Here is a 24,490-nt window from a genome sequence, read left to right on the forward strand (position 1 = left end):
GGAGCAGATCAGAACCCCGGCAGGGTAAACAGGATGCGGAGCAGGTCAGAACCCGGGCAGGGTAAACAGGATGCGGAGCAGATCGGAACCCGTGCAGGGTAAACAGGATGCGGAGCAGGTCCGACCCCGGGCAGGGTAAACAGGATGAGAAGCAGGTCCGAACCCGGGCAGGGTAAACAGGATGTGGAGCAGGTCAGAACCCGGGCAGGGTAAACAGGATGCGGATCAGATCGGAACCCGGGCAGGGTAAACAGGATGCGGAGCAGATCTGAACCCGGGCAGGGTAAACTGGATGTGGAGCAGGTCAGAACTCGGGCAGGGTCAACAGGATGCAGAGTAGGTCGGAACCCGGGCAGGGTCAACAGGATGCAGAGTAGGTCGGAACGCGGGCAGGGTAAACAGTGTGCGGAGCAGGTCAGAACCCGGGCAGGGTAAACAGGATGCGGAGCAGATCAGAACCCCGGCAGGGTACACAGGATGCGGAGCAGGTCAGAACCCGGGCAGGGTAAACAGGATGCGGAGCAGATCGGAACCCGGGCAGGGTAAACAGGATGCAGAGTAGGTCGTAACGCGGCAGGGTAATCAGGATGCGGAGCAGGTCAGAACCCGGGCAGGGTAAACAGGATGCAGAGCAGGTCAGAACCCGGGCAGGGTAAACAGGATGCGGAGCAGGTCAGAACGCGGGCAGGGTAAACAGGATGCAGAGTAGGTCGGAACGCGGGCAGGGTAAACAGGATGCGGAGCAGGTCAGAACCCGGGCAGGGTAAACAGGATGCGGAGCAGGTCCGAACCCTGGCAGGGTAAACAGGATGCAGTGCAGGTCAGAACCCGGGCAGGGTAATCTGGATGCAGAGCAGATCAGAACCCGAGCAGGATAAACAGGATGCGGAGCAGGTCAGAACCCGGGCAGGGTAATCAGGATGCGGAGCAGGTCAGAACACCGGCAGGGTAAACAGTATGCGGAGCAGGTCAGAACCCGGGCAGGGTAAACAGGGTGCGGAGCTGGTCAGAACCCGGGCAGGGTAAACAGAATGCGGAGCAGGTCAGAACCCGTGCAGGGTAAACAGGATGTGGAGCAGGTCAGAACCCGGGCAGGGTAAACAGGATGCGGAGCAGATCAGAACCCGGGCAGGGTAAAGAGGATGCGGAGCAGGTCAGAACCCAGGCAGAGTAAACAGGACGCGGAGCAGATCGGAACCCGGGCAGGGTAAACAGGATGCGGAGCAGATCGGAACCCGGGCAGGGTAAACAGTATGCGGAGCAGGTCCGAACTCTGGCAGGGTAAACAGGATGCAGTGCAGGTCAGAACCCGGGCAGGGTAAACAGGATGCAGAGCAGATCAGAACCCGAGCAGGATAAACAAAATGCGGAGCAGGTCAGAACCCGGGCAGGGTAAACAGAATGCGGAGCAGGTCAGAACCCGTGCAGGGTAAACAGGATGCAGAGTAGGTCGGAAAGCGGCAGGGTAAACAGGGTGCGGAGCAGGTCAGAACCCGGGCAGGGTAAACAGGATGCGGAGCAGATCAGAACCCTGGCAGGGTACACAGGATGCGGAGCACGTCAGAACCCGGGCAGGGTAAACAGGATGCGGAGCAGATCGGAACCCGGGCAGGGTAAACAGGATGCGGAGCAGATCGGAACCCGGGCAGGGTAAACAGTATGCGGAGCAGGTCCGAACCCTGTCAGGGTAAACAGGATGCTGTGCAGGTCAGAACCCGGGCAGGGTAATCTGGATGCAGAGCATATCAGAACCCGAGCAGGATAAACAGGATGCGGAGCAGGTCAGAACCCGGGCAGGGTAAACAGGGTGCGGAGCAGGTCAGAACCCGGGCAGGGTAAACAGAATGCGGAGCAGGTCAGAACCCGTGCAGGGTAAACAGTATGCGGAGCAGATCGGAACCCGGGCAGGGTAAACAGGATGCGGAGCAGGTCCGACCCCGGGCAGGGTAAACAGGATGAGAAGCAGGTCCGAACCCGGGCAGGGTAAACAGTATGTGGAGCAGGTCAGAACCCGGGCAGGGTAAACAGGATGCGGAGCAGGTCAGAACCCGGGCAGGGTAAACAGGATGCGGAGCAGATCAGAACCCGGGCAGGGTAAACAGGATGCGGAGCAGATCAGAACCCCGGCAGGGTACACAGGATGCGGAGCACGTCAGAACCCGGGCAGTGTAAACAGGATGCGGAGCAGATCAGAACCCGGGCAGGGTAAAGAGGATGCGGAGCAGGTCAGAACCCAGGCAGAGTAAACAGGATGCGGCGCAGATCAGAACCCGAGCAGGATAAACAGATTGCGGAGCAGATCGGAACCCGGGCAGGGTAAACAGGGTGCGGAGCAGGTCAGAACCCGGGCAGGGTAAACAGGATGTGGAGCAGGTCAGAACTCGGGCAGGGTAAACAGGATGCGGAGCAGGTCAGAACCCGGGCAGGGTAAACAGGATGCAGAGTAGGTCGGAACCCGGGCAGGGTAAACAGGATGCGGAGCAGGTCCGACCCCGGGCAGGGTAAACAGGATGAGAAGCAGGTCCGAACCCGGGCAGGGTAAACAGGATGTGGAGCAGGTCAGAACCCGGGCAGGGTAAACAGGATGCGGAGCAGATCAGAACCCGGGCCGGGTAAAGAGGATGCGGAGCAGGTCAGAACCCAGGCAGAGTAAACAGGATGCGGAGCAGATCAGAACCCGAGCAGGAGAAACAGAATGCGGAGCAGATCGGAACCTGGGCAGGGTAAACAGGGTGCGGAGCAGATCGGAACCCGGGCAGGGTAAACAGGGTGCAGAGCAGATCAGAACCCGGGCAGGGTAAACAGGATGCGGAGCAGGTCAGAACCCGGACAGGGTAAACAGGATGCGGAGCAGGTTAGAACCCGGGCAGGGTAAACAGGATGCAGAGTAGGTCGGAACGCGGGCAGGGTAAACAGGATGCGGAGCAGCTCAGAACCCGGGCAGGGTTAACAGGATGCGGAGCATATCAGAACCCGGGCAGGGTTAACAGGATGCGGAGCAGGTCAGAACCCGGGCAGGGTAAACAGGATGAGGAGTAGGTCGGAACACGGGCAGGGTAAACAGGATGCGGAGCAGGTCAGAACCCGGGCAGGGTAAACAGGATGCAGAGTAGGTCGGAACACGGGCAGGGTAAACAGGATGCGGAGCAGGTCAGAACCCGGGCAGGATAAACAGGATGTGGAGCAGGTCAGAACCCGGGCAGGGTAAACAGGATGCGGAGCAGATCAGAACCCGGGCAGGGTAAACAGGATGCCGAGCAGGTCAGAACCCGGGCAGGGTAAACAGGATGCTGAGCAGGTCAGAACCCGGGCAGGGTCAACAGGATGCGGAGCAAGACAGAACCCGGCCAGAGTAAACAAGGTGCGGAGCAGGTCAGAACCCGGGCAGGGTAAACAGGATGCGGAGCAGATCAGAACCCCGGCAGGGTAAACAGGATGCGGAGCAGGTCAGAACCCGGGCAGGGTAAACAGGATGCGGAGCAGGTCAGAACCCGGGCAGGGTAAACAAGGTGCGGAGCAGGTCAGAACCCGGGCAGGGTAAAAAGGATGCAGAGTAGGTCGGAACGCGGGCAGGGTAAACAGGGTGCGGAGCAGTTCAGAACCCGGGCAGGGTAAACAGGATGCGGAGCAGATCAGAACCCCGGCAGGGTACACAGGATGCGGAGCAGGTCAGAACCCGGGCAGGGTAAACAGGATGCGGAGCAGGTCCGAACCCTGGCAGGGTAAACAGGATGCAGTGCAGGTCAGAACCCGGGCAGGGTAATCTGGATGCAGAGCAGATCAGAACCCGAGCAGGATAAACAGGATGCGGAGCAGGTCAGAACCCGGGCAGGGTAATCAGGATGCGGAGCAGGTCAGAACACCGGCAGGGTAAACAGTATGCGGAGCAGGTCAGAACCCGGGCAGGGTAAACAGGGTGCGGAGCAGGTCAGAACCCGGGCAGGGTAAACAGGGTGCGGAGCAGGTCAGAACCCGGGCAGGGTAAACAGGATGTGGAGCAGATCAGGACCCCGGCAGGGTAAACAGGATGCGGAGCAGATCAGAACCCGGGCAGGGTAAACAGGATGCGGAGCAGGTCAGAACCCGGGCAGGGTAAACAGGATGCGGAGCAGATCGGAACCCGGGCGGGGTAAACAGGATGCGGAGCAGATCGGAACCCGGGCAGGGTAAACATTATGCGGAGCAGGTCCGAACCCTGGCAGGGTAAACAGGATGCAGTGCAGGTCAGAACCCGGGCAGGGTATACACGTTGCGGAGCAGGTCAGAACCCGGGCAGGGTAAACAGTATGCGGAGCAGATCGGAACCCGTGCAGGGTAAACAGGATGCGGAGCAGGTCAGAACCCAGGCAGGGTAAACAGGATGCGGAGCAGATCGGAACCCGGGCAGGGTAAAGAGGATGCGGAGCAGGTCAGAACCCGGGCAGGGTAAACAGGATGCAGAGTAGGTCAGAACGCGGGCAAGGTAAACAGGGTGCGGAGCAGGTCAGAACCCTGCCAGGGTAAACAGGATGCGGAGCAGATCAGAACCCCGGCAGGGTAAACAGGATGCGGAGCAGGTCAGAACCCGGGCAGGGTAAACAGGATGCGGAGCAGATCGGAACCCGTGCAGGGTAAACAGGATGCGGAGCAGGTCCGACCCCGGGCAGGGTAAACAGGATGAGAAGCAGGTCCGAACCCGGGCAGGGTAAACAGGATGTGGAGCAGGTCAGAACCCGGGCAGGGTAAACAGGATGCGGATCAGATCGGAACCCGGGCAGGGTAAACAGGATGCGGAGCAGATCTGAACCCGGGCAGGGTAAACTGGATGTGGAGCAGGTCAGAACCCGGGCAGGGTAAACAGGATGCGGAGCAGGTCAGAACCCGGGCAGGGTCAACAGGATGCAGAGTAGGTCGGAACGCGGGCAGGGTAAACAGTGTGCGGAGCAGGTCAGAACCCGGGCAGGGTAAACAGGATGCGGAGCAGATCAGAACCCCGGCAGGGTACACAGGATGCGGAGCAGGTCAGAACCCGGGCAGGGTAAACAGGATGCGGAGCAGATCGGAACCCGGGCAGGGTAAACAGGATGCAGAGTAGGTCGTAACGCGGCAGGGTAATCAGGATGCGGAGCAGGTCAGAACCCGGGCAGGGTAAACAGGATGCAGAGCAGGTTAGAACCCGGGCAGGGTAAACAGGATGCAGAGTAGGTCGTAACGCGGGCAGGGTAATCAGGATGCGGAGCAGGTCAGAACCCGGGCAGGGTAAACAGGATGCAGAGCAGGTCAGAACCCGGGCAGGGTAAACAGGATGCGGAGCAGGTCAGAACGCGGGCAGGGTAAACAGGATGCAGAGTAGGTCGGAACGCGGGCAGGGTAAACAGGATGCGGAGCAGGTCAGAACCCGGGCAGGGTAAACAGGATGCGGAGCAGGTCAGAACCCGGGCAGGGTAAACAGGATGCGGAGCAGATCAGAACCCGGGCAGGGTAAACAGGATGCGGAGCAGGTCAGAACCCGGGCAGGGTAAACAGGATGCGGAGCAGGTCAGAACCCGGGCGGGGTAAACAGGATGCGGAGCAGGTCAGAACCCGGGCAGGGTCAACAGGGTGCGGAGCAGGTCAGAACCCGGGCAGGGTAAACAGGATGCGGAGCAGATCAGAACCCCGGCAGGGTAAACAGGATGCGGAGCAGGTCAGAACCCGGGCAGGGTAAACAGGATGCGGAGCAGATCGGAACCCGGGCAGGGTAAACAGGATGCGGAGCAGATCGGAACCCGGGCAGGGTAAACAGTATGCGGAGCAGGTCCGAACCCTGGCAGGGTAAACAGGATGCAGTGCAGGTCAGAACCCGGGCAGGGTAAACAGGGTGCGGAACAGGTCAGAACCCAGGCAGGGTAAACAGGATGCGGAGCAGGTCGGAACCCGGGCAGGGTAAAGAGGATGCGGAGCAGGTCAGAGCCCGGGCAGGGTAAACAGGATGCAGAGTAGGTCAGAACGCGGGCAGGGTAAACAGGGTGCGGAGCAGGTCAGAACCCAGGCAGGGTAAACAGGATGCGGAGCAGATCAGAACCCCTGCAGGGTAAACAGGATGTGGAGCATGTCAGAACCCGGGCAGGGTAAACAGGATGCGGAGCAGATCGGAACCCAGGCAGGGTAAACAGTATGCGGAGCAGATCGGAACCCGGGCAGGGTAAACAGGATGCGGAGCAGATCAGAACCCCGGCAGGGTAAACAGGATGGGGAGCAGGTCAGAACCCGGGCAGGGTAAACAGGATGCGGAGCAGATCGGAACCCGGGCAGGGTAAACAGGATGCGGAGCAGATCGGATCCCGGGCAGGGTTAACAGTATGCGGAGCAGGTCCGAACCCTGGCAGGGAAAACAGGATGCAGTGCAGGTCAGAACCCGGGCAGGATAAACAGGATGCAGTGCAGGTCAGAACCCGGGCACGGTAAACAGGATGCAGAGCAGATCGGATCCCGGGCAGGGTTAACAGTATGCGGAGCAGGTCCGAACCCTGGCAGGGAAAACAGGATGCAGTGCAGGTCAGAACCCGGGCAGGGTAAACAGGATGCGGAGCAGGTCAGAACCCGGGCACGGTAAGCAGGATGCAGAGCAGATCAGAACCCGAGCAGGATAAACAGGATGCGGAGCAGGTCAGAACCCGGGCAGGGGAAACAGGATGCGGAGCAGATCGGAACCCGGGCAGGGTAAACTGGATGCAGAGCAGATCAGACCTCTGGCAGGGTAAACAGGATGCGGAGCAGATCAGAACCCGGGCAGGGTAAACAGGATGCGGAGCAGATCAGAACCCGGGCAGGGTAAACAGGATGTGGAGCAGATCAGAACCCGGGCAGGGTAAACAGGATGCGGAGCACATCAGAACCCGGGCAGGGTAAACAGGATGCGGAGCAGATCAGAACCCGGGCAGGGTAAACAGGATGCGGAGCAGATCAGAACCCGGGCAGGGTAAACAGAATGCGGAGCAGATCAGAACCCGGGCAGGGTAAACAGGATGCGGAGCAGGTCGCAACCCGGGCAGGGTAAACAGGATGTGGAGCAGAGTATGGAGCCGGCAGAGAGCAGGATACGGAACAAAATGACCACCCTCCTGGTCTCAGTCCACGGCCCCTTATAAACACGTGCAGCTGAATTGGCCACAGGTGTACCTCCTTGTGCCAGGAGGATCCTAACTGGCTCAAGGGTGACAGGAGGGACAGCTACAGGACCCGGAGTCAGAACTCCGCAGATCAAATCAAGACCTGGAACCTGGGCTCTGGACCAGACCGGACCAGACCCCGACACCCTGGTAGCCGCACAGATAGCGAGGAGCAGACTGGGAGGCAGATTTTGGTAAGATGCAAAAATAACAGGTTTGTTATCATGGGTGACTTTAATTTCCTAATATTGATTGGCATCTGATTAGTTCCAAGGGTTTAGATGGGGCAAAGTTTGTTATGTGTGTAAAGAGGGTTTCTTTTTTTTCTTTGTTACTGTTGGGAAAGGGTTTCCTTTTGTTAACTAGCAGGAATGCTAATTTACTGATAACGAGAATGGTATTCCTTTGTAAACCAAATGGGGATTAATGTTCTTTCTTCTGAGTCTGTAAGCTTTTCTTGACGGGCTTTTGGGCAGATCGGCGCGAGGGGGTCGAGAGAGAGGTTGCAATGCTCTAAGCTGGGCGAGGATCGTACCCCAAAGGGGGGTCCGAGGCTGGGAGATTCTCCGAGGAGGGGAGGGGATGAAGCTAGATGTGCTTGGTTGACCACTTGGAGGGTCCTGAGCTGTTTGGAGAGTCGAGGAGTTCGGAGGGTCCTGAGCTGCGAGTCGAGGAGTTCGGAGGGGATCGAATGGTGGCCAGAAGACTTCAGTACTTGAGCTCCAACGGCTGTGCACGAAGTGGTTTGGACTTTGATAATTTTGGCGCCTTTTCTTTAATTTTCTCTTCATATATACTGTATCGTTATTAATCACTTAGTTATAGTAACCTTTATAAATTGTACTCATTTAATCGCATTTGGTGTACTGTCTGGTTTTGGGCGAGGCGGAGACATCACACAGCATCCACACCAGCTGATTACCCAGTTTGGCGGGGCCGAAGGCTGCTCCCCCTAGACAAGAATGAGCTGAGCGAGCCTGAGGCGACCCAGGGAGTTACATTGTAGGGTGCTCGTCTGGGATTGATTTCTGTGGAAGCTGTGTGATCACCCTCTTTAAATTGTGTCTGCGGCGAAGAGCTGGTGTGCCTTTGTGGGTGTGCGATTGCTGGTTATCGCTGTGTGTGTGTTGGGTGGGGTGGTTGCTGTTGGTAGCAATTGTCGTTGTTCGAGTTCCGACTAGTGCTGACGAAATGGTGGTGGGACCATGGGTTGTCCGTACTGTTTGGAGATTGAGGAGTGACAGGTTGGGATGTTTCAGCAGTGGTGAGCTCCGCCCGGTTATTGGAATAATGTCCAGCCCTAAAGGGGCGGAGGCGTGGGCGGAGCGGACCTCTCAGTTGTTGGGTGAGTGGCAGTGCTTGGCTGAGGAAATGCGACAGGGACGGGTTGAAAGTTTGAGTAGGCGGGCTGGTGACTTTGTTAGAACTGTCAGGCGCAATTACCTCGAAGTGACCGCTGCCAGTTCTGGGAAAGTGTGGGAAAATGCGTGTGGTTCGACTGGAAGTCAAATGCCGCAGCTGGGGGGCTTATTATATCTGTGGCACGAGATTGGTGGGAAGTTTTTAGGGTATCCCTTTTTGCCTAGGGGGGCAGATAAATTGCTTGTGGTGCCAAGGGGATCTGTCAAGGGGATCAGTTGTTCCGTTGATTCGAGAGGTGTCGGGAAACTTAGAGGAGGCCCAGTGGGGGAACGGCTTGGGGTCTCTGGGGGAGCACGTTCCCAGCAATGTACCAAGGAACTCCCGAAAGGAACAGACCCTATTCCTGAAGGCTTAGAGGGGCCATGCGCACAGGTGTTGTTACGGATGGATGGAAGTCAAGTTAAAGCCATCCTCGGCACCGGGGCGCCGGTGAAGTTGCTGTACAGTTAGTTTTATAACCGTTATTGGAAGCATTTACCCTTGACGACATTGAGGACACTGGAGATTCGGGGTACCAGTGCCGGTGATTATCCAGACAACGGTTGTTGGTCAGTGAAAATGGAGTTCTTAGAGGCAAATGTGGAGGAGACTGAGGTTCATGAATCGTTAATGCTGATGCGTCCGGACCCTGTTGAGACGGGCAGCGTTTCTGTTCTAGAGAGAACCAATATCCTGCTGGTGCGCTTGGGAGCCTGCCCGGAGGAGGCGGGTGAGCGCTGTTTGGAGGCATTGTCGATGCACCCAGGGTTTCGAGCTGCTTGTGCGGACGTGTGTAGCAGCATTGGGCTGATACCGAATTCAAACAAGAGCCAGTGGTGGTATGGCCTGGGGGAAGTATCTGAGGGTGAGACCCTCTTCGTGGACGCTGCGAAATACCACAAGGGAGGGGAGTTGACTGCTGAAGACACCTCGGAGAGAGAGAGGTTGCGGCGACTGGCCCCTACAGCCGTGGAAGATGTAGGCAGCGTGTGTATGGATTATATTGCGTTGAAGAGGCGCACTGTCAGTGAACAGAATATGGCCCTGAGGGCCAGAGAGGTGATGGCCTGTCGGGGTGGTGTGAAGTGGTTTAAGGTGCTGGATCTGAGGAGTGGATGTTGCCAGATCCTGATGAGTGGGGCCAACAAGGAGAAGACGGCCGTTATAAATTCCCTAGGAGTCTTCGGGTCCGAAAAGATGCCACAGGGCATATCTGGAGCCTTGCAACCTTCCTGCGGGGCAGGTGGAAGACCATAGGGGATGTGGAGGCGTTTGGAGTTGATGATCTCTTGGTATTTGGATTTGCCTCAGGAGAATATGAAGTGAGGTCGTTGCAGGAGCAGCTGAGAACTACCGAGTTAAAGTGTTTTCGGGACACGTGCCAGGGCTGGCGAAGGTCGCAGCTCGTGAGAGACTGTCTCTACGGAATCAAGTTTGAAATGAAGACGGAGAGACTGGAGAAAGTGATCTGGAACCATTCGGAAGACTTACAAGTTGGAGAGAATGAAGAAAGTTGTCTGACTGAGGGTAATAGCAAACTGAGAACCCGGAGAGGGGAGTTTGCAGAGGTGAAGAAATTACAGACGAATCTCAGAAGAGAGAAGCGGAAGCTTGAAGGGAACCTGAAGATGACCATCGACAGTTCAAATGAAGTGCAAAACCTGAAAGTTGATCTGGAAGAAGTCATGAGGAAGAAAAAGCTGTAGAGAAGTGCAGTGAATACTAAACAGGAGGCTGAAGAGACTGCGGGAGCAGTGCAAGCCACGTGTTTCCGTTTGGAGAAGATCAAACAGCAGCTACCGATCACAGGAATGAGGAAGAATACAGATTCGATGGATGATGTGCTGGATGTGTGGTACATGCTGCCTTTTGCTGACTTTCCCTCGATTGAGGAAGAGACCTTTGGCCCTTCTCCCATTGAGTCAGGTGTAGCGGGGAGGGTTAGCTGTGTGCAGTCTGGGGCATGAGTGAGAGGTTGAGAGAGGAGTTGGTAGTGGGCCCAAGGTATCCCCAGTTGTGTCCAAGCCTGAAGGGTTTAGGTGAGGGGGTACGGAGGCCTCAGAAGGGTTAGGGAACTCCCAGATAGTTGGCCTAAGTAGCGCCTGAGGAACAGGGCATGAGGGTTACTGTGTGGGGAGGAGATGTCACTGTTTGTGCTTGGGTTACGGTGTGTTGGCAGGAAAGGTGGCGAGTTATTTAGTAGTCATGAGGACATGACTTTTATTTGGTGGAGGAAGTGTGTAAAGGGGGTTTCTTTTTTTTCTTTGTTACTGTTGGGAAAGGGTTTCCTTTTGTTAACCAGCAGGAATGCTAATTTACTGATAACGAGAATGGTATTCCTTTGTAAACCAAATGGGGATTAATGTTCTTTCTTCTGAGTCTGTAAGCTTTTCTTGACAGGCTTTTGGGCAGATCGGCGCGAGGGGGTCGAGAGAGAGGATGCAATGCTCTAAGCTGGGCGAGGATCGGACCCCAAAGGGGGGTCCGAGGCCGGAACATTCTCTGAGGAGGGGCGGGGGATGAAGCTAGATGTGCTTGGTTGACCACTCGGAGGGTCCTGAGCTGTTTGGAGAGTTGAGGAGTTCGGAGGGTCCTGAGCTGCGAGTCGAGGAGTTCGGAGGGGATCGAATGGTGGCCAGAAGACTTCAGTAATTGAGCTCCAACGGCTGTGCACAAAGTGGTTTGGACTTTGATAATTTTGGCGCCTTTTCTTTAATTTTCTCTTCATATATACTGGATCGTTATTAATCACTTAGTTATAGTAACCTTTATAAATTGTACTCATTTAATCGCATTTGGTGTACTGTCTGGTTTTGGGCGAGGCGGGGACATCACACAGCATCCACACCAGCTGATTACCCAGTTTGGCGGGGCCGAAGGCTGCTCCCCCTAGACAAGAACGAGCTGAGCGAGCCTGAGGCGACCCAGGGAGTTACATGTGTGTCCAGGATGGATTCCTGTCACAGTATGTTGACAGGCCGACTAGGAGGAATGCCATACTGGATCCAGTATTAGGTAACGAACCGGGTCAGGTCACAGATCTCTCAGTGGGTGAGCATCTGGGGAACAGTGACTACCGCTCCCTGGCCTTTAGCATTATCATGGAAAAGGATAGAATCAGTGAGGACAGGAAAATTTTTAATTGGGTAAGGGCAAATTATGAGGCTATAAGGCTAGAATTTGTGGGTGTGAATTGGGATGATGTTTTTGCAGGGAAAAGTACTATGGACAAGTGGTCGATGTTTTGGGATCTCTTGCAGGATGTTAGGGATAAATTTGTCCCGGTGAAGAAAATAAAGAATGATAGGGTGAAGGACCATGGGTGACAAGTGAGGTGGAAGAAGGCAGCATACATGAGTTTTAGGAAGCAACGATCAGATGGGGCTATTGAGGAATATAGGGTAGCAAGAAAGGAGCTTAAGAAGAGGCTGAGGAGAGGAAGAAGGGGGCATGAGAAGGCCTTGGTGAGTAGGGTAAAGGAAAACCCCAAGGCATTCTTCAATTATGTGAAGAACAAAAGGATGACAGGAGTGAAGGTAGGTCGATTAGAGATAAAGGTGGGAAGATGTGCCTGGAGGCTACAGAAGTGAGCGAGGTCCTCAATGAATACTTCTCTTTTGTATTCACCAGTGAGAGGGAACTTGATGACAGTGAGGACAATATGAGTGAGGTTGAAGTTCTGGAGCATTTTCATATTAAGGGAGAGGAGGTGTTGAAGTTGTTAAAATATATTAGGACGGATAAGTCCCTGGGGCCTGATGGAGTATTCCCCAGGCTGCTCCACGAGGCGAGGGAAGAGATTGCTGAGCTTCTGGCTAGGATCTTTATGTCCTCGTTGTCCACGGGAATGGTACCGGAGGATTGGAGGGAGGCGAATGTTGTCACCTTGTTCAAAAAAGGTAGTAGGGATAGTCTGGGTGATTATAGACCAGTGAGCCTTACGTCTCTGGTGGAAAAGCTGTTGGAAAAGATTCTTAGAGATAGGATCTATGGGAATTTAGAGAATCATAGTCTGATCAGGGACAGTCAACATGGCTTTGTGAAGGTCAGATCATGTCTAATAAGCCGGTTAGAGTTCTTCGAGGAGGTGACCAGGCATATAGATGAGGGTAGTGCAGTGGATGTGATCTACATGGATTTTATTAAGGCATTTGACAAGGTTCCACACGGTAGGCTTATTCAGAAAGTCAGAAGGCATGGGATCCAGGGAAGTTTGGTCAGATGGATTCAGAATTGGCTTGCCTGCAGAAGGCAGAGGGTTGTGGTGGAGGGAGTACATTCAGATTGGAAGGTTATGACTAGTGGTGTCCCACAAGGATCGTTTCTGAGACCCCTATTTTTCATGATTTTTATTAACAGCCTGATGTGAGGGTAGAAGGGTGGGTTGGCAAGTTTGCAGATGACACAAAGGTTGGTGGTGTTGTGGATAGTGTAGAGGATTGTCGAAGATTGCAGAGACACATTGAAAGGATGTGTGTGACTCTATGTGACTTAGGAACTATATGTACTGTGTTTTGCACCTGGCCCAGAAAAAAACACTGTTTCATCAGCTCATAAGGCCTTAAGGCGAAGGAACAGAAGTAGGCCCATCAATCCTGTTCCATTATTCCATCATGGCTGATTTATTAACCTTCTCAACCCCATTCTCCCTATAGCCTTTGACTAACCAAGAACCTATCAACCTCTGCTTTAAATATACTCAGTGACTTGGCCTCCACAGCCATCCGTGGCAGTAAACCACTCTCTGGCAAAAGAAATTCCTTCTCATTTCTGTTTTAAATGGACACCCCTCTATTCTGTGGATGTGTCCTCTGGTCCTGGACTCATCCACTATAAGAAGCATCCTCTCCACAATCACTCTATCCAGGCCTTTCAATAGACAATAGACAATAGGTGCAGAAGTAGACCATTCGGCCCCTCAATAAGTGTCAATGAGATCTCCCTTCATTATTCTAAATTCCTGCCAGTACAGTGTCTGAGACATCAAACGCTCCATATACGTTAACCCGTTCATTCCCAGAATCATTCTCATGAACCTCCTCTGGACCCCCTCCAAAGCCAGCACATTTTTTCTTAGATAAGGGACCAAAACTACTTACAATGCTTCAACTGTGGTCTGGCCAATGCCTTATAAAGCCTCAGCATTACATCCTTGCTCTTATATTCCAATCCTCACAAAATGAATGCTAACATTGCATTTGCCTTCCTGACCACCTACTCAACCTGCAGGTTAACCTTTAGGGAATTCTACACAAGAACTCCCAAGTCCTCTTGCACCTCTGATTTTCAATTTCCTCCAAGTTTAGAAAATAGACAAACACAAGGAAATCTGCAGATGCTGGAAATTCAAACAACACACACAAAATGTTGGTGGAACACAGCAGGCCAGGCATCATCTATAAGGAGAAGCACTGTCGACGTTTTGGACCGAGACCCTTCGTCAGGACTGACTGAAAGGAAAGATACTAAGAGATTTGAAAGTAGCGGGGGGAGGGGGAAATGCGAAATGATAGGAGAAGACCAGAGGGGGTGGGATGAAGCTAGGAGCTGGAAAGGTGATTGGCGAAAGTGATACAGAGCTAGAGAAGGGAAAGGATCATGAGATGGGAGGCCTCAGGAGAAAGAAAGGGGGAGGGGAGAGCACCAGAGGGAGATGGAGAACAGGGCAGAGTGATGGGCAGAGAGAGAGAAAAAAAACCAAATAACTAAATATGTCAGGGATGGGGTAAGAAGGGGAGGAGGGGCATTAATGGAAGTTGGAGAAGTCAATGTTCATGCCATCAGGTTGGAAGCTACCCAGTCGGTATATAAGGTGTTGTTCCTCCAACCTAAGAGTGGCTTCACCTTGACAGTAGAGGAGGCCATGGATAGACATATCAGAATGGGAATGGGATGTGGAATTAAAATGTGTGGCCACTGGGAGATCCTGCTTTCTGTGGCGGACCGAGCGTAGGTGTTCACCGAAACGGTCTCCCAGTCTGCGTTGGGTCTCACCCACCGATCTCCCTCCTGGCACTTATCCTGGCAAGCAGAACAAGTACTTACACTTCTTCCCTCAACACCATTCAGGGCCCCAGACAGTCCTTTCAGGTGAGGTGACACTTCACCTGTGAGTCGGCTGGTGTGGTATACTGCGTCCGGTGCTCCCGGTGTGGCCTTTTATATATTGGTGAGACCCGACACCAATATATGGGACAAATGGGAGACCATTTCGCTAAACACCTTGGTCTGCCAGAGAAAGCAGGATCTCCCAGTGGCCACACATTTTAATTCCACGTCCCATTCCCATTCCGATATGTCTATCCATGACCTCCTCTACTGTCAAGATGAAGCGACACTTAGGTTGGAGGAACAACATCTTATATACTGACTGGGTAGCCTCTTACCCCATCCCTGACATATTTAGTTGTTAGTTTCTTTTTTCTCTCTCTCTGCCCATCACTCTGCCTGTTCTCCATCTCCCTCTGGTGCTCCCCCTTCCCCCTTTCTTTCTCCCGAGGCCTCCCGTCCCATGATCCTTTCCCTTCTCCAGCTCTGTATCACTTTCGCCAATCACCTTTCCAGTTCTCAGCTTCATCCCACCCCCTCCGGTCTTCTCCTATCGTTTCGCATTTCCCCCTCCCCCCACTACTTTAAAATCTCTTACTATCTTTCCCTTCAGTTAGTCCTGACAAAGGGTCTCGGCCCGAAATGTCGACAGTGCTTCTCCTTATAGTTGCTGCCTGGCCTGCTGTGTTCCACCAGCATTTTGTGTGTGTTGTTAGAAAATAGACTATACCTTTATTCCTTAAGAAGAAGTGCATGACCATACACTTCCCTAGACTATATTCCATCTGCCATTCTTTGCCCATCCTCCCCATCTGTCCAGACACATCTGCAGATTCTCTGCTTCCTCAGCGCTACCAGCCCCTTCCACCTACCTTTGTATTGTCTACAAACTCAGCCATAAAGTCATCAATTCCATAATCCAAATCACTGACAAATAACGTGATGCACCATCAATAACTCTCGGAGACAGGAGGTGAACGATAGGCTTTTATTAGCAGCAAAAGGGAGCACTACGTCCTGGAGACTGAGGGAGGAACAGTGCCTCCAATTGCCTTTATACAGGGGTCTGTGGGAGGAGCCACAGGAGCAGTCAGCAGAGGGGTGTGTCCAGACAGATATACATAGTTTACCACATTCACCTCCCCCCCTTAGTTTTAAAAGAGAATCCCCACAGGGCGAAGTTTCTTACAAGTATATTTACAGGTTAAGTCTATCAGGCAGTTGAATCTGTCGCTGCAATCTACGTAGCACCGGTGATGATTGCACCGGTGACGGTGGTTGTGCTGGCTTCGGCCTGACTTGAAGTGCCAGCCCGTTAGGCGTCAGTAATCCCTCATGCGTGTGCATGGCGCCCAGTATGGGAGTGTTGTGAGGAGTCTGTGTAAGGCTTGGCGCACGCGGTGTCTCGTGGGTATATACATCGGTGGGTACGGGGTTCATAGTCACCGTGGAGTGTTCGGGGTAGGAGTCTGGTGCTCCTGTGGGCGCCAGGTCACGGACAGAGACCGTGTCCTCCCGCCCATCAGATAAGACCACGTAGGCATACTGGGGGTTCGCATGAAGTAGGTGAACCCTCTTGACCATCGGGGAGTATTTAATGCTCCTCGCATGTTTCTGGAGCAGCACTGGCCCTGGGGACATCAGCCAAGCCAGTAGGGTAGTCCCAGTGGCAGACTTCCTGGGAAAAGAAAAGAGTCGCTCATGAGGGGTGGCATTGGTGGACATGCATAACAGGGAGTGGATAGAGTGGGGCGCCTTGGGGAGGACCTCCTGCCAGCAAGAGACCAGCAATCCCTTTGACCTGAGGACTAAGAGTGTGGCCTTCCACACAGTGGCATTCTCCCTCTCCACCTGTCCATTCCCCCGGGGATTATAGCTCGTGGTCCTACTAGTAGCAATACCCCTAGCCAGCAGGTACTGGTGCAGCTCGTCACTCATAAACGAGGACCCTCTATCACTGTGGATATAGCAGGGATACCTGAACAAAGTGAAGAGCTGTTGCAGGGCTTTTATGATGGATGTGGCAGTGGTATCAGGGCAGGGGATGGCAAAGGGGAACTGCGAGTACTCGTCAATTATGTTGAGAAAGTACACATTGCGGTCGGTGGAGGGAAGGGGGCCCTTAAAGTCGATACTCAGTCGCTCAAAGGGGCAGGCGGCCTTGATAAGTTGTGCCTTTTCAGGACGGTAGAAGTGCGGTTTGCACTCAGCGCAGACTTGACAGTCCCTGGTCATCGTCCTGATTTCCTCAAAGGAGTAAGGCAGGTTCCGGGCTTTCACGAAATGGTAAAGTCGGGTGACCTCCGGGTGGCAAAGATCTGCATGGAGGGCGTATAGCCGGTCGAGCTGCACGCTGGCACATGCTCCCCGGGATAGGGCATCAGGGGGCTCATTGAGCCTTCCAGGCCGGTACAGGATGTCATAGTTGTAGGTGGAGAGTTCAATTCTCAACCTCAAAATCTTATCATTTTTGATTTTGTCCTGCTGTTGGTTGCTAAACATGAACACAACTGAGCGCTGGTCGGTCAGCAAGGTGAACCTTTTGCTGGCGAGATAGTGCCTCCAGTGCCTAATAGCTTCCACTTTGGCAATAAATACTCCCCAATGGTCGAGAGGGTTTACCTACTTCATGCGAACCCCCAGTATGCGTACGTGGGTCTTACCTGATGGGTGGGAGGACACGGTCTCCGTCTGCTACCTGGCGCCCGCAGGAGCACCAGACTCCTACCCCAAACACTCCACGGTGACTATGAACCCCATACCCACCGATGTATATACCCACGAGACACCGCGCACACCAAGCCCTATGCAGACACCTCACAACACTCCCATACTGGGCGCCATGCACACGCATGAGGGATTACTGGCGCCCACTTCGCCCCGTGGGGACTCTCTTTTAAAACTAAGGGGGGGGGGGTGAATGTGGTAAACTATGTATAGCTGTCTGGACATGCCCCTCTGCTGACTGCTCCTGTGGCTCCTCCCACAGACCCCTGTATAAAGACGATTGGAGGCACTGCTCCTCCCTCAGTCTCCGAGATGCCGTGCTCCCTTTCGCTGCTAATAAAATTGATGCACCATCAATAACTCTCAGAGATGGGAGGTGAACGATAGGCTTTTATTAGCAGTGTAATGGAGCACAGCATCTCAGAGACTAAGGGAGGAGCAGTGCCTCCAATCGCCTTTATACAGGGGTCTGTGGGAGGAGCCACATGAGCAGTCAGCAGAGGGGCGTGTGTCCAGACAGGTATACATAGTTTACCGCATAACATGAAAAGAGGTGGTCCCAATACCAACCCCTGCAGAGCACCAGCAGCCAACCAGAATAGGCCCACTTTATTCCAACTCCTTTCCTCCTGCAGTCAGCCAAACTTCTATCCACACTAGTATTTTTCCTGTGATACCATGGGCTCTTATCTTGTCAAGCAGTTTGTCAAAGGCCTGAAACTTCAAGTAAACAGCATCCTGTTTACTCTTCTTTGTCTGTCCTGTCTGTTAGTTTCTCAAAGTATTCCAACAGAATTGTCAAGCCAGATTTCCCCTCAAGGAAACCCTGCTGACTTTGACCTACTTTATCATGTGCCTCCAAGTATCTTGAAACCTCATCCTTAATAATGGACTTCAACATCTTTGCAACCACTGACTTCAGGCTAACTGACCTATAATTTCTGTTCCTCTGCCTCCCTCCCTTCTAAAAGAGTGAGTGACATTTGTAATTTTTCAGTCCTCCAGAACCATTCCAGAATCTAGTGATTCTTGGAAGATCATTACTAATGCCTTCACAATCTCTTCATCTACCTCTAAGATGTGGTCCATCTGGTCCAGGTGACATCCACTTTCAGACCTTTCAGCTTCGCAGTCACCTTCTCATTAGTAATAGCAACCACACTTACTTCTGCCCCCTGACACTAGAATTTCTGGCATACTGCTAGTGTCTTCCACAGTGAATAATGACACAAAATATATAATAAGTTCAACCGCCATTTCTTTGTCTCCATTACTACCTTTCCAGTGTCATTATCCAGTGGTTCAATATCCACTCTTATCCCTCTTTTACTCTTTGTATAGCTGTAAAAACTTTTGGTATCCTCTCTAATATTATTGGCTAGTTTACCTTCATATTTCATCTTTCCTCTCCTTATAGTTTTCTATAGTTGGTTTTTAAAAGCTTCCCATTCATTTTGTCTCTATTATATGCCACCTCTTTTGATTTTATATTGTCTTTGACTTCCTTTGTCTGCCACTGTTGCCTAATCCTCCCTTTAGAATACCTCTTCACCTTTGTTTTGTTCGGTTTACATACATGTATACGGTTGAATAACAATTAAACTTGAACAACACTCAGTTTCAGCTCTTCCTGTCTCCCAGTCAGTGTCACTCAGTTATGTTCCTGTGTCCTCATGTCCACTTCCCAGTTTGGAAATCCAATCTTGATTGAGAATCTCTCTGAAGAACTCGATCCAATTCTGGAGCCATTACTGCTGAAGCAAACGTTCAAAGAGAATGAGATGGACTACATCCGCCTCGGAGAGACCTCCATTCGGTATTCCAGGGATTTCAAGCTCTACATGACCACCCGCCTTCATAACCCTCATTACCTGCCAGAAGTTTCAGCCAAGGTGAGCCGGTCTGACATCCACCTCCCCACGAAGAAGGCTAAGTGTGTGGGAGGTTGGAGTGTCCTTGGAGCTAAGCATTTCTTGATGAGTGGGCTGCCATGGGGTTGGGATTGAGTTTAGGTTTGGTGTTGTGGGACAGTGGACTGGAGGGAAAGATGGAGAGCAATAATTGACCTGGGGAGGGACTAGACGTCAGAGAGGTTATGGTTTGTTGGAGTCACATGTCACAGAAACAGCTCTTCAGCTCAATTTATCCATGCCAACCATGTTGTCTATCTGAGCTAGTCCTATTTGTGCTGGCCCATTTCTTCTAAACTTTTCCTCTCCCTGTACTTATCCAAATGCTTTTTAAACACTTTCATTGTACCCACAAATACCACCTCGTTCCATATGCTCACCACCCTCAGTGTGAAAAAACTGGCACTCAAGTTGCCTTTAAATTCTTCCCCTCTCACCTTAAACCCATGCCCTTTAGTTTTAGACTCCCTTCCCTGGGGAAAGGACTGTGACTGTCCACCCTATCTAATCTCCTTATGATTTTATAAACTTCTGTAAGGTCATATCTCAGCTTCCTGCATACCAGGGAAATAATCCCAGCCACTGTATCTCCAATCCCAGTAACATCCTTGTGAATCTTTTCTGCAAATCTTCCAGCTTAGTAATGTCTTTCCTAGAGCAAAGCCACCAAAATGTACACAATGCTCTGTGTGATCTCACCAATGTCATGTATGGATGTAACATGATGTCCGAACTATTGCACTCAGTGTCCTGTCCAATGAAGGCCAACATGCCAAGTGCCTTCTTCACCACCCTGTTTACCTGTGTCTACAATTTCAGGGAATGATATATTTGTACCCACAGGTCTCTCTGTTCTTCAATGGTCTCCAGGGCCCTGCCATTTTCAGTATGTCCTGCCATGGTGTAATTTCCCAAAGTACAACATTGAGGGAGGGATCTATGAGGAGGTAGGGATCAGACCTGCCTGAATATTGAGAGATGATTGTAGTTGTAGTATTCTCGCACAGTTGCCAAAGAACTCTGAACTAAACACCGAGGTAAACCGTAGTCAATGAAGACAGGATCGCAGTAAGATTAACCATTTACTGTTCACTCTTCCACATTAACATATGGTGAAAACTGTTGATAAAACAATACAAAATATATACAGTATTTGTTTCCTTCTTGATATCACATTTACATCGTAAATACTTGCAAAAGTAAAACTACAACAATTATATTACATTAAAGTGCAACATACAGTCACAATCTACCTATGCCAATGACTGCTTTAAATACACTTCAACACAAACTATCTGCAACTCTTTAACTAACGAAAACATAAACTTATCAACCGTCATTACTTTTAACAGAATCAGCGTTAATATTTAATTCAACATATCGATTATCTCATGAACTTATGGCGTTGCTTCACTGATGTTTCTAGTGCGTGGAAAGAAAACTTTTCTTGTGCTGATCCTGCACATGTGAGCCCCCTCCTTCCTGTTTCTCCAAACCGGTATTTTCCCACAGGACGCGGCGAAACCGGGTGTGACGTCATCACATGCCGCGATACATCACAGACAACGAATTTACTTTAAACAATCTTAATTTTAACTAGAAAATGATAACAAATGAATTACTAAAGTGAAAATATTATAAACTAAACAAATACCATAAAGGCAACACACTCCCCGCTTGACCTTTGTAGGGTCACAATGAACATAATACAAAACTTCAGTCTCTAAATCAGTCCTTAGGTAGAAGCAGAATGACTTCTGTAACTGGCCTTTGGTAAATTTTCACATTACCTTGGTCAGAAGTTTCCAACTCAACCTTCCTGTCATGTCCATCCCTACTAGGGAATGTGGCAGTGATTCTGACCACTGGTCAGCTGTTGCGGGTGATTTGCTTGCCCCTGAGCAGGACTAAATCTCCAACTTGAAGATTCCTGCAGGGTTCTGTCCACTTTTGTCTGTGTTGCAACAAAGGTAGATATTCATGTCTCCAACGAGCCCAGAACCGATTTGCGAGAGCCTGAACCTGTCTCCATTGCTTTGTGTACAGATCCTTATCAGAGAAGTCCCCTGGTGGAGGGGGAGCTCCTGCTTTCTGCGTAAGGAGCATTGATGTCGAGAGTATGAAGGGGTTTTCCGGGTCTGAAGACATAGGTAGGAGTGGTCGTGCATTTATCATGGCTGTGACCTCTGCCATTAGTGTGCACAGTACCTCGTGGGTCAATCGGGTGCGTTGCTGCAGAAACATTGAATCAAGAATTCTTCTGGCAATACCAATCATCCATGCGCCTCCCATGTGAGAGGCGTGTGGTGTGTTGAACTCCCAGTTGCATCTCTGCTCACTGAGGTAATTTTGCACCGTTTTGTCCATCCCCAGCTCCTTTGATGCTCCAACAAAGTTCGTGCCGCAATCAGACCTTAACTGTTTTGCAGGGCCTCTTAGCGCAAAGAAGTGCCTGAGACCGTTAATGCAGCTGGATGTATCCAAAGATTCGATTACCTCAATGTGTACCGCTCTTGAACTCATGCAGCTAAACATGATGGCCCACCGCTTGCTCTCTGTTTGTCCTCCTCTGGTGCATCTCGTAATGATAGTCCAGGGACCAAATACGATGAGCCCCACATATGTAAAAGGAGGGCAGGCTTCAAGGCGTTCTGGTGGGAGGTTCGCCATACATTGAGCTTCCAACTTGCCTCGCAGTTTCCTGCAGGTTACACATTTATGAAGTACTAAATTGATCAGTGTTTTACCTCCCAAGATCCACAGTCCTGCTGCCCTTATTGCTCCTTCCGTCAGGTGACGGCCCTGATGCTTTACCTGTTCGTGGTGATGGTGAGTAAGCAGTAAGGACAGATGGCTGTCTTTGGGCAGGATTACTGGACTCTTTTCTGTAGCTGGAAGTTGGGAGTGTATTAGCCGGCCTCCAATGCAGATGATACCACTCTTCAGGATTGGGTTGAATTTCCTCAAAGGGCTGTCCTTTGGTATTGGTTTATTAACTTGGAGAGCTGAAAACTCCCCTGCAAAAGCCGCTCTTTGAGTTGCTTTAGAGATGACGTCCTTTGCCTGGGCCAATTTGTCCGCAGTGCAAAGGAAGTTACATTTGTGCCATAAGAAACGGAGGAAATTGCAATGGTCCTCCTGTACTAAGAAGCAATGGAACATCTGCTGGATGTCTGCTAAGATTGCGACCTTCTCCTTCCAGAAGCGCAGCAGGACACCGAGAAGGGTATTGTTAAGGTCGGGGCCTGTAAGGAGCACGTCATTAAGGGAGATACCAACGCACTGAGCACTGGAGTCAAAGACCACCCTGACCTGATTGGGCTTTTGTGGGTGGTAAACCCCAAACGTTGGGAGGTACCAGCACTCCCTGCCTTCCCTCAGTGACGGTGCTACTTCAGCATGTCCATTAGTGAAGATCTTCTCCATAAATGCTACGTATTGTTGCTGCATCTCAGGTTTCCTTTTCAGGGTTTTTTGCAAGGACGTGAACCTCTTGACTGCCTGCTCTTTGTTGTTTGGCAAGCACTGGTGTGGTTCTCTGAAAGGTAGTGGGGTGACCCAATTATTTGCTTCTGAAGACCTTGGTGTCCATTATTCTTAATAAAATGGCGTCTTGAGCTGATGGAGCAAGTTTATTATCATGCTCAGTTTGAGCGAAGGCTGACTGTCCCAGCATCTTGTCGGTTACTTTACATTTGTTAAAGCCTTGTCGTGCTTCCTTGGTACACATGAAACTTGTGCAGGGTTGAAAAATTGAATGGCAGCCACTCTCTAGCACATTGGTCTTGAGTGTGTTAACTGTCAGTTTGTGTACATTGCCAAGGCACACCTCTCCTATCACCACCCAGCCCAGATCCAGGCGTTGCACAAAGGGGGCATCGTGTGGTCCATTGACCTGCTGCCTAACCTTGTGCACCTGGAGAACATCTCTTCCTAACAGCAGGAGTATTTCTGCTTTTGGATCCAGTTCTGGGATGTGCTTGGCAATGTGGTGGAGATGTGGCTGGTTAAGTTTAGAAAAAATCAGAAGTACTATTTTTGATTCATCAATTAAATTTGAAGAAACTTGGGGACTGTTCATTCGACACTTTCATATGAATTAATTTGACTTCTTCCAGACCTTTACTCTTATTATTCTTGTTCTGGTGTGGAGTTCCGGAGTTTTTTGACACTATCATATACTTATAAACTATTATTATTGCCCATGTTAGTTTAGGTTTAGTTTTTTTTATTATTTCTTTAAATATACATTTTTTCTTATACTTTACATTTTTTTCTTTTTCTTTTGATGATTATTTTTAATCGTTTCATGTATAATCAATATAGATTAGATTGATATTGTATGATCATTTTTCGCTGATAGTTTAATAAGATATTGTTATCTTGTTATCAACTCAATTTCAAATCTATTGTATTCATAACATGTAATATTATTATGTTATGTTTTTTTTTAAATTAATAAAATATTGAAAAAGAAAAAAGAGATGTGGCTGGTGTAGCACTGCACTTGGCGTTGGGATCTCAGTGCAGTTATTCAAAATTTCATTGCACTCTAAGAGTGGAGGGAGACAGATGACAACTTTACCATCCAGGGACTCGAGCTGGAAGCCTTCTGCCTTCCTTCCATAAGTTTCCACGCTGCCTGAGCAAGTTCTAAGGTAGTATGGGAACTGATTACTCTCAATGTTGAACAAGTCACAGAACCCTGGTCTGACTAGTGAGCGATTGCTCTGATCGTCCAGAATTACGTAGGCTTTGATGGCCTTGTCTTTGGCTCCCTTAGGGTACACCTTAGTGAGGCAGATCTTTGAACAAGAACGGCTTGACTGAGCTTGACCGCAAACTTCTGTGCAGCTCGAGCTGACAACAGTTGTCCTGGAGTGAGCCGCTCCCTCCCCGCCGTCCTGTTGTGAGGGTGAAGGAGCTTTGTCGGTTTGCGGTAATGGGCTGGGATGCATGGCCCTATCATGATTAGTGCTATTACATTCTGGGCACTTCACGGAGATCGTACACCGTCTAGCAAGGTGAGAGGTAGAGGAACAGCATTTAAAACATTTTTTTTCTTGAGAAGGGCCATCCTCTCTTCAAGGGGTTTTTTCCTAAACGTTTTGCATTTTTGAGGAGGTGGGGTTTGTTATGCAATGGACAATTCTTGCTAGGGTCATTGTTAGTTGTAAAGACTTCAGACTTAAGCACCGAGACGGGTTTATCAATGTTGAAATTATTCAAAGTGGATTTAATTGGCTTGGTGTAAATTGTACTGCTACCTGGACT

At 51.0% G+C, this 24,490-nt stretch overlaps 1 protein-coding gene across 1 annotated transcript in view; it reads left to right on the forward strand.

The window, feature by feature from the left end:
• The window catches only part of LOC132403373 (dynein axonemal heavy chain 3-like), a 990,878-nt gene that overhangs the window by 797,177 nt on the left and 169,211 nt on the right, over positions 1-24,490 (forward strand). The window contains exon 56 of the mRNA XM_059986790.1: positions 18,995-19,198. Within this exon, the coding sequence (XP_059842773.1) occupies positions 18,995-19,198 (204 nt within the window). The remainder of the gene's footprint in view (positions 1-18,994; positions 19,199-24,490) is intronic.

Source organism: Hypanus sabinus, chromosome 13 (assembly GCF_030144855.1).
Source record: "Hypanus sabinus isolate sHypSab1 chromosome 13, sHypSab1.hap1, whole genome shotgun sequence".
NCBI lineage: Eukaryota > Metazoa > Chordata > Chondrichthyes > Myliobatiformes > Dasyatidae > Hypanus > Hypanus sabinus.